At 37.5% G+C, this 10,976-nt stretch overlaps 1 protein-coding gene across 1 annotated transcript; it reads right to left on the bottom strand.

Moving 5' to 3' along the window:
- Positions 1-9,900: 9,900 nt before the first annotated feature.
- Positions 9,901-10,722, bottom strand: LOC119083933 (dual specificity protein kinase CLK2-like). Its single transcript, XM_037193748.1, has one exon. It carries the CDS (start codon positions 10,720-10,722, stop codon positions 9,901-9,903), a length of 822 nt encoding a protein of 273 aa, XP_037049643.1.
- Between the last annotated feature and the right edge of the window lie 254 nt (positions 10,723-10,976).

The following is a 10,976-nucleotide window of genomic DNA, read 5'->3' as shown; positions in this document are numbered from 1 at the left end:
TGTTCCACTACGCAATTGGAGACGAAGCGTTGAAAAGGGTGTCGAAAAAAAAAGACCTTGGAGTGATTATGGATGACAAATTATCATTCAAAGAACATGTTGATTTCATCACTCGTAAGTCATATCAGATGCTTGGTTTCATATTTCGATGTGGTCGGTATTTCTCGAGTCAAAGTAGTATGAAGCTGTTGTATACGTCCCTGGTTAGAAGTCGTTTGGAGTACTGTTCTACGGTCTGGAATCCATTTTACGAGAACGCCAGTGATCAATTGGAGCGAGTTCAACGTAAATTCACCCGGATGTTCTATTTTAAATTTGGAATTGCTCACCCGAGACCGCCATATCATGAACGCTTAAAACATATGAAACTGCATTCGTTAGAAACTCGTCGTCTGGAACTGGATGAAATGATGTTGTTCAAACTGGTGCATAATCATGTTGATTCGTCACTTAGCAATCAAATCAATTATTATCAACCGTCAAGAAGTACCAGACAAAACCCGACTTTTTATCTTCCACACATGGTCACGAATATTCAACTAAACTCCCCGATAAATCGTATTCAACGTAATCACATGCAACTGTTTAAAGATTTAGATGTGCTTGGGTCGGGAATGTCGGCGTTTAAGAAGGCAATAAAGGAAACGTTTGATTGGTGAAGACTGTACTGCTTGATTCCGTTTTGATGATGTTCTGATACACTTTTTAGTTTTTATCTTAGTTCTAATTTTTTTTTACGATTGTAATTCTAAGATACTGTATTGAATCTTGTTATTATATTGATAAGTGACTGGCTTGTTATTGGGCTTAGGCCTGTTAGTTTGGTCAATAAACGAATAAAATAAAAAATTTTATTTTGTTGCTCAACCAGCATGCCTAAACAGAAACGTCAAACTCGTGAAGCGGGTTTAGACACCAACGCAAATCCAAAGAAGAAGAAAATAACCATAGACGACTGGTTTGTTTCCTCATACTCTCTCGAACGACACAAAACAGATGATATAGATGACGCGAAGAGTAGTGTTTTAAAAGAAAATTCCAATGTATCAAAGCGACGAAAGGAAAGTTCGGTTAGAACCGTTGAAACGGTTCAGGCGAGAAACTCGTCATCAAAAGAAAATTTCGATCCTTCGCCATCGGCTGACCATTCACGTCCATCTAATCAACACGAAACCGTTGAAACTGTACAGACAAGCGAACATTTCGATCCGTCGCCATCGGCTGAAAATTCACGTCCATCGAATCAACACGAAACCGTTGAAACTGTACAGACAAGCGAACATTTCGATCCGTCGAAGCATTTACATCAGGAAAATAGTGCTGATGGTTCAGACTCGCCTGTTCAACACGAAGCGAATGGCGCTATTCAGACAACAAGTTCTACAAATCTTACGTCTGTTGGTGAAAAGTATACCTTGCCCAAATGTTTTGAAAAAGTTGGGAAAGGTCGTAAGAACATTCGATGCAAAATTTGTTTTCAACGTATTAATGTTGTGTCAACGTTCATCGATAACGGAAAAAAACATGTTCCAGCCATTTGCACTGAAAATGGAACTCAAAATCGTAAAGCAACAGTGGATCAACATTTGCAGTCCCAGTGTCATATGTCTGCTCTAAGATCTACAGCGCTTGCGTCGTTGAAAAGTGCTGAGCTGGTTATTGATGACAACACTATAGAAGCAGGTAATGTTGCTAATTCGTTTGACACCAACTGATGATCTTTCAACAACAAAAGTTACCGAATTAGTCAGAGCGATTTCGATGCTAAATTATTTAATGGGATAATAACTAGTTCGATGAAATTATATAGCTACAGCGGCAAAAATGTATTTTTACTGTCCAATGAAATTTTTAATCTAATAAACTAAAGCATTTCCATAACGAAACAACCCAAATTTGAAAAGTGGGACATGCGTGTTATAAGGTATAGAAAAAAAAAATGATCCGTCGGTCTGACTATGTTTAAATCTTCGTTAGTCAATATTTCAAAATGATTTTTCTTTTACTAGGAATATCAAAACAAAACCAGCAGCTGTTTAACAGAATTTCGCGACAAATAGTAACCGTTTATAATGACGCAAAAAGAGGAACTCTTTCAGGGTATTCATGGCCTTCTAGAGAAATTGCATTCTTGAAGGGTGCTGAGTACGATTCTAAGACTAAAGTTAATTTCTCACCAAAAATGAAGTTTGAACCTAAGAGGACCGATCTACAATATTTGACGCCTGACCATCATTCTGAGCTGCTTAGCTGCATTGTGGAGGTTGATAAACCGAATATTAAAGCAAAGCTTCAAAACGCTCTCTCTGCATCGATTCGTGTGGATGGTTCAGTTGACCGGACTCAATTGCACAATATTCACGTTATGGTGAATATCATAGAAGAAGATGGCAGTACAAATTTAATTTTCCTTGGATTTTTTGAACCAAGAGGGCACAATACTGCACCCGAATACTATAATTCCGTGAAGGAGGCTGTGAAAGGCATTATTGATTGGGATGAGCTCATCTGCATTGTATCGTCTATCGCCACTGATGGAGAAAATTTGAATTCTGGTGAAAAAGGAGGGCTTTGGGTGCTAATCGAAAAAGATAAAAAAAAGGATGGGCCTTTCATTAAAATATGGTGTGCTGTGCATAGACAAAACCTAGCCTTTAAGGCGATGTCAAATGATATTCCGGAAATCCTCGAATTGATCAAAGATGCCGCAAGCTTATCGACGCATTTCCATTCCTCTTCAGTCAGAACGCACACAATAAGCAATATCGCCGAAACACATGAATTCAAATACGTTCATTATCCTAGGTATTTCGCTGTGCCCAATGCCATTTTATTTTATTAATTTTTTAAAAAATATTTCAAAATATTCACAGTTACTTTGAGGTTTGATGGACTGAGTTTACCAGCAACTTGATCGAGGCGATATTAATCAATTGGAGAGCCAGCATGCAGTATTTCGTTGAAGAGAAGGAAAAACATTTGAAGGATACTTGGCAGGACAAGAATCGTCTTCATTTGGCTTGTTTGTTAGCTGATCTCTCATTTATCTACAAACGCTTTCAAAAATCTTTTGAAAGTGACGCTATGACAATTTTTGATATTCAGCCACAAATTACCAAAACTATCGATAAATTCACCGATTTGCTGGAAAAACCGATTGCTTCAGGTTGGGAAGAAACATTTTTGGAAAATCTTTCCGAGACAGCAACGAGATTCGGCAAAAAAATCTATAAGTTTCATGGCTATATATTGTCTGAAGGAAATTCTCGAAGAGAATTTTCGCTGATTAGACGAGACGCTATTTTATCGATAATACATTTTTTGAAAGAAATGTTCGAATGTGATAGCACTATCAGACAAGAAATTTTACCGTTACGTAAGCTAGATCCTGACGTATCAGCTGAGGATTTAAAAAAATGTCACAAAGTTGCATGTCCCGACTTAGATCTACGAACATTTTGTCAAGAGTACTTTGAGCTATCTTGCGTACACGAGTATTCGGAATGCTCGCCAGCAGAACTATTGAAAATTCTTTGCCGAAATAAGAATGATCAATTCAGCACCATAAAAACTGCACTAGCTCGATTAATAGCAGCCAAGCCTCACTCCGCTGATGTGGAGAGGCTTATACATTCATATAATCAGATAAAGACTGGTGATCGATCTTCTATTGGTCCACATCAACTACATAATCAATTGCACGTGCAATTAAACATGGGGCCATTGGAGTCGTTCAATCCAGAACCTGCAGCGTTTAAATGGTTGACAGCAAAGAAAAGACGAGATCGTCCAGTCACGAAAAAGAAGGCTGAGGGTTTCTTCAAAGGTGTGTTTGCTGAAGCAGACGATAGAAAGAAAAAACCAGCTCCTCAAAGAGTGGGATTTTGATTTTACTTACAGTGTTGTTTCGTTTCTCATTTACATTTTCATATTTTCAATTTCAATAAATTACAAATTTTGTAAGAAAATAACGATTGAAGTGTTTCATTGCAAAATAAAAACGGTTTTGGTAATTTCTGGAGAAGTGTGTAATCGCAAAAAGGTAATTACACACTTTTTTAAAATACATTTAAAAAAAGTGTGTAAAAAGTCAAAAACCTTAAAAGTGGCCATGACCCATGGCCAGCCATCAGTCAAAGTATGGCCAACTTTCAAATAGTACTGTACCTCTGGGCAGATGCTATTTGCACCCGATTGCAAATAGTCAATATGAACACTATTTGCACCCGGGTGCAAATAGTCAATATGGATACTATTTGCACCCGGGTGCAAATAGTGAATATGGATACTATTTGCACGTGGCGGGTGCAAATAGTCAATATGAACACTATTTGCACTCGGGTGCAAATAGTCAATATATACGCTATTTGCACTCAGGTGCAAATAGTCAATATATACGCTATTTGCACTCAGGTGCAAATAGTCAATGTATGAGCTATTTGCAGTCGAATGGTCTGTTAACATTATGAAATATGATTTCGCTCGGCGCGAAACATATTTCATAATGTTAACAGACCATTCGACTGCAAATAGCTCATACATTGACTATTCCTTCGCTTTGACTAACAAAAAACATGTTTTTCAAACAAAAATTTCATTTCGTTAGATTTGTCAAGAAAATAATTCCAGTGAATTACGTTGAATTGTGACAAAACAAAAATAATCAATATTTTTTCTTTCGACGCTTTGTGGAAATTGCATTCCCCCAAGGTCTCAGAAGGGCAGCTAAATGTACTGCATTTTGACAAAGGCTACTCATTTGGACCACACCAAACTCCTCTCTTATAAACAGTTGGTAGATGGAAGAATTCAGGAATAAATTAATCTCCTTAGACAAATTGTAGAAAGATGAATTCAGTAGGGATGAACCAACAGTTTGTAGAAGGATGAATTCTGTTGGAACAAACCAAACTCCTTACTTTCAAAGTTTGTAGAAGGATGAATTAAGTACAAACTAAACTCCTTCCTTACACAGCTCCTAACAGGGTGAATTCATTAGGAACAATCGAAAGTCCTTCCTTACACAACTTGTAGAAGGATGAATTCAGTTGAACCAAACTCCTTCCTTACACAGCTTCTAGAAGGGTGAATTCAATAGGAACAAACGAATGTCCTTCCTTACACAACTTGTAGAAGGATGAATTTAGTTTGAACAGACCAAACTCCTTCCTTACACAGCTTCTAGAAGGATGAATTGAGTAGGAACGAACCAAACTCCTTCCTCACAAAGTTTGTAGAAGGTTGAATTCAGTAGGAACACACCAAACTCCAAACATAGTTTCTAGAAGCATGAATTCAGTAGGAAGAAACGAAAGTCCTTCCTTGCACAAAAATCTAGAAGGATGAATTCAGTTGGAATAAACCAAACTATTTCCTTACACAGTTTTTAGAAGGATGAAGCCAAAATACTTCCTTACGAAAATTGTGGAAAGATAAATTCAGAAGTAACAAGCCAAAATCCTTCCTTACACAATTTCTAGAAGAATGAATTCAGTAGGAACGAACCAAACTCCTTTCTTACAAAGTTTGTAGAAGGATGATCTCAGTAGCAACAAACGAAAGTCCTTCCTTACACAGTGAATCGGTTCAGTTTCGGTACACGTTTGGTTTGACATTTTGTTGTGTTGCTGATTTTCTGGAATGTCTTAGAATGACGACTAGAATCTACTCCCAAAATTTCAACAAAATCTAAAGAAGACTTTAGAAGATAGGAAACACGGACGGACGGACTAACAAAGTAACGTAGGATTTTTTCATTTCGTTTAAAGTACTGAAATTGACCAAAATGTATGGAAGCCCTATTTGGAAGATTTTTTGCGTGGCCAAATTTTAAGCTGCAAGAACGTGTGATAGCTCGTTGAACTCGTACGGACGCCTAGTTTTTTTTAATGGTAATTTGGAATCATTTGTCTTTGAATTGTAGAACTTCAATATTTGCTGTATATATGGTTCTGCAGTCTACGACAAAAAAAAATTTTTGAAATTTTTTCTAGTAATAGGACTTGCGTCACGGGCGCTATGCTAACGCGCGCCCATGATGAATGTGAAGTACGCGAGATCGGTGATAAAATTGTGAAAAAAGCGTAAGCTTGAGAATTAACTAACAAAATTAGCTCTAAGTGATGAATGTAAATTGTTTTTACGCTTTACAGCCTTGAAATAGTATGTTGTGTTACAAGTATTGTAATGTTGATTTTTTCAGCTCGCTCCGCTCGTAAGGAAAATTGGGTCTAGTGCTGAAAAAATCAACATTACAATACGTGTAAAACATCATGCTTTGTGCCAACCGAGAATTGAAATAGACAAGAGCACAAAAAATCATAATTTTCATTGTAAACAATCACTCTACAAATTTGATCGATCACATTGCTTTGCATTTTCTCAAACGAATGCTGTAACAACTCATACAAATTCCATATCAACACTGCTTTGAGTGTTGTAATATCACATCAAACGGGCGCTGAAATAAGTCACTTTACAACACTAAAATGAGTGTTGAAAAGAGTCGTATTTCAATTCTCGGTGGCACAAATGACTATTTAAGTCGAAAGCTTGGTGCAGTAAACTACAATTTGCCAACAATTATTTGGAGTTTCATTTAATGTCTGAGCCAAGCAATACAACATCGATACAGAATTAAAGCGAGTGCTTGGAGAAACAGCGACTGCTGTGCAATTGACATCTGATTGATTTTTTGTTGATTTGTTGGTTTTGTCGAGTGCTTTTCAATTTTAACATTTTCTTTCGCTTTGGTGTAACAAGGACTGAAACAGCTTCTAGTTTTGTGTTAAAATTGTTTCAAAATTCGATAGGTTTCAGATGTGTTCGTATATAAAAAGCCCTAATTCGGCCGGTAAATCGTGAATTTTGCTTTGTGTTTGAGTGATTTGTTTCCGTACAGAACTCATTCTGTTCTTGTATTTTTTAATAGAAAAATTTAATTAATTTGATAATACAGTAGGCAAAGTATCTAAATTAATAATTTTCCATTAATTCGTCACAACTTTTAATTCATAATTCAATCCTGAAAATTCGTCAATCTAAAAATACACTGCTCGTACGCATTCACATCTGCAATCAACAAACGTCAAACGGTTTTCATTGTCTCATTAGATTTTTTTGTGAAAATGTTTTTTGCCTACCTATTAAACCAGAGCTCTCAATATTTCCGAAATTGTTTCATTTCGAATAAGGAAAGTGCTCTTAAAATCAACAAATCGAAAACAAAAAACAATGTTTTTATTCTTGAAGTTATTGTCAGGAAATTTATGATCCGCAAGCCTTTGAATCGTCAATTCAATCGACTGTTGTATTATTTTGTTCCTCTATCAAGCCCTATTCTGACAGTAGTTTTTTTTACACATTCTGTTTTTAAATTTGAAAATGAACAATGAACAATAGTAAAATGATGGAAGTACTAGATTGTTCAATTTTGGATTTCAGTTCACTTTGAAAGAACCAGTTCATCCAGTGCATCCAGTTCAGATAATTGCTGCAACAAGCAGACCAGGGCCATCAAATGATAATGAAGCGGCTGGATCTTCGACTTTGAATTTTTCAAAAAATTCTCGAAACAATGTTGCTGCTATTAATTTGTCATCAAACATCAAATCTGTCGGACGACCGAAAGGGAAAGTTACTGCCACAATATGACTGAAGCGAAAGAGAGACACTGCTGTGAAGGCGACACTGGTCAAATAGAAATTTATAGACTTGAATCCTCCAAGACAGGCGTTGCATTTAGTCCGCTGGCTGACTAATAAAACGGTTAAGCAAATTCTGACTTTAAAAAAACGATCAAGACACGAGATTATGGACGATGCATTGATTTTGAACAGACTACGAAACCACGAACTATCGGGAATAAGAAAGTGTTTGGAGTCTTCAGCCTACAAATACGTATGTGAAGAGGTTGAAAAACTCCGACACAAAGTTTGGTCATGTGCAAAATGTGATCGGAATCTGAGCAGCGATCAAATCATGTGCGTCATGTGCCCGGACTGGTATCACGAGGATTTTATTGATTTTGAAAAAGATGTTGATTTTGTATGCCTTGATTGCAGTGGAAATGCATACCTCGTTGAATTAGTGTAATAATAAACGATAAATAAATAAATAACTAAAAAGATTGAAGTAATAGATCCGATAGTGAAACAGTTTTATGACTGTACAAATTGCCTCCCAACAGCTTGTTAACTTCATTAAATCCATACATTGATCTGAAACGAGCGTTCAATACCGACGACCCACTGCGACTTTCAATCAAACTAAAGCGTTTCGGCTTTTCTGACAAAGCAGCTGATCTAATGATGAAGATCACGAATAACTGTAGTGGTTTCCGAAGCATTTCCGTCGCAACAGGATTTCGAATTCATTTTATTATTTACGTCACTGACATGGTAACTCTTAGACGGCTGGAAAAAATTATTCAATACGCTGACGATACAGCATTCTTCTGTGCATTCGATACAGCCGAAGAATTGGAATTTTAGCCCTCCACAAATGACTCTGTCTTAATTCTCAATTTGCAAGACGTGCTACATGACTTTTGGAAAAGCAACATCAAACTTAGCAATGAGACTGTGTAACGAGTAAGAACTTACAAATACCGTGGCTTAGTGCTTGATGAGAAGTTGTCGTTCAATCACCATGTTGAACACGTCAAAAAGATAATTCAACCATTCATCTCACTAATGTGGAAGAGGGGACGATATATCCCGATGAGCAAACGAAAGCAAATTTACTTCGCCTAAGGGCAAAGCCGATAAATCGGGGGGCAACACCACTAAACGGCAAATCTCCCATACCTCAGGAACTACTGAACCGATTTTGCTAAACTTCACTGAAAAGTAGTGTCGAGCTACCTTTCAGGGAAAAAAGTTATTCAAAATCGGTTCAATAGTTCCTGAGATATCGGAGACATGATGTTGAATCTTTTGACTTGAATAAAATCCAATCAAATTTCAATCTAACTTACGATGACTTAGGTCTCATCGTATACAGCTGCAAAATATTTTATTTTCCTTCACATCTTCATTTGTGTACTCAAGCGACATTTAATTTAATGCATTGTGTTCCTGTTGATTTTTGCTCCAAATTTTTTGGGTGAGATCATTGACCACTTGGTGGCAACATTCATGCTACAAAGCTACAATGTTATATCTGTTAGAAAATCGTAGCGCGCGAAGAAGGTTTACCATGCAAACTCAAGAGATTGTTAAGGGCTTAGGGGATCCTAGTCCTCAAACATCAGCTACTCTTGTGGATGCACTGACATACGTTTTGCCCAATGTTTCTGATTCTCTTATAAAGTGGCAATCCTTGGGGATGCAACTTTCGAGTGGTAGTAATTGTTGAGAAGATATAACACTCGAGGGATCGGCAACTCTTGTAATGTTGAAACACCTAGTCTACTATAAACAGCAACAGTTTGCACAAAATCTGTTACCTCTTATGTTAAGTAACAAAGTATGACCTGCTGCTAGTTGGTTTTTTTAAAGGTTTTACGACGACATCTCAATGCAAATCTAGAATTTCAATACTGAAAGTTACGCTTCTTGAAATTAAGAGACTACATAACAGATAAATTCGGCATTTAGTGTTGTTGTGGCGAATATTTTCGCGTAAGTAGTTGAATGTTTAGTCAGACAGTAACGACTGTATGTGGTAGCATGTATGTTTTATAAATGTGTCAGAAATGTGTGAGATTTCAATATTTCTATTTCTCAGCACACCACAAGATTTTATGGTATCAAATGTTGAGAACATAAAATTGCATAAAGCGTAACAATGAAGAACACAATCCGTTTACAATTCAAAAATTTTATTTACAATAAATTAAGTAGCATTAAAACTGCGTTCGTTAATACATTTAAAACAGAAATATTTTTTACACAAAGATCAAACCGTTAGTCGTTGAGACGCTGGCAATTTGTCAAAGAACGGATGCGTCAATGCCTCTTTCAATGTAATTCTCTTCGCCGGTTCGTAGGCCAACATTTTCTCCATCAAGTCGATTAAGTCGTCATCGATTTCCGCCTTTATTGAAGTCCGCAACGGTTGATGACAATGTACCTCTAACGGTCGCTGAGTCCAATCGAAGTTTAACTTACCATTCGGAAAGTATTTATGCTCGCCGGCTACAGGAAATTCACCCAGAATTCTTTCCATTATCGCCAAATGTTCCAAATCGTCATCGTCTGAATTGAATAGCAGGTTTCCGGTGTGTAATTCGTAAAGAATGCAACCGATTGACCACACATCGACTGGATGGCTCCAATTATTTTTCAGCACGACTTCAGGTGCACGATAACACCGATTACTGATGGTGTATGACTGAGGTAATTCGTCATCTTCAGCACAGCCCAAATCGATTAAACGAATATCAGTTCGGTTAACCGACCGAATATTCATTTTCTTCTCCGGATGATACTCCTTCGTGTAGCTCGAATCCACAAACAGAATATTGTCCGTCTTCAGGTCGGTGTGTATGATCCCTTGTTGATGTAAAAAGTTCACTGCATGGCACAGCTGGTAGGCCATGTGCCGGACTTGATCCATCGGGAACGGTACGAATTCGTTGAGTTCGAGGAAATGGTACACATCGCATCCAAGTATGTCGAATGTAATGCAGTAGTGTCCGTGCCATAAAAATGCATCTCGCATTTTGGCACATAGGCTGGTGTCGTCCGGATCGCGTCGTGCAATATAACCCAAAAACATGATTTCTCTCTTTGCCGCCTTCCTGCAACTTGACTTATTTCTGCTCACTTTCAATGCAACTGTCGACTCCGTTTTGGTGTCCGTGACTTCCACCACCCGGCTGAAGGAGCCTTTGCCCAGTTTTCTCACAATTCGATATCTATCAGTTATGGTTGCACCCGGTTCACAGATGAGATGGCCATGTCGGTCTACGCTTGGCATCGGTTCAGTTTCGGTACACGTTTGGTTTGACATTTTGTTGTGTTGCTGATTTT

This window comes from Bradysia coprophila, unplaced genomic scaffold, assembly GCF_014529535.1.
Source record: "Bradysia coprophila strain Holo2 unplaced genomic scaffold, BU_Bcop_v1 contig_70, whole genome shotgun sequence".
NCBI classification, from domain to species: domain Eukaryota; kingdom Metazoa; phylum Arthropoda; class Insecta; order Diptera; family Sciaridae; genus Bradysia; species Bradysia coprophila.
The sequence above is the reverse complement of the archived record's forward strand: the minus strand, read 5'-3'. Positions and strand labels throughout refer to the sequence as shown.

Excerpts from the sequence above, each read along its gene's own strand:
- LOC119083933 (XM_037193748.1), bottom strand. The coding sequence starts at position 10,722 with ATGTTTTTGGGTTATATTGCACGACGCGATCCGGACGACACCAGCCTA.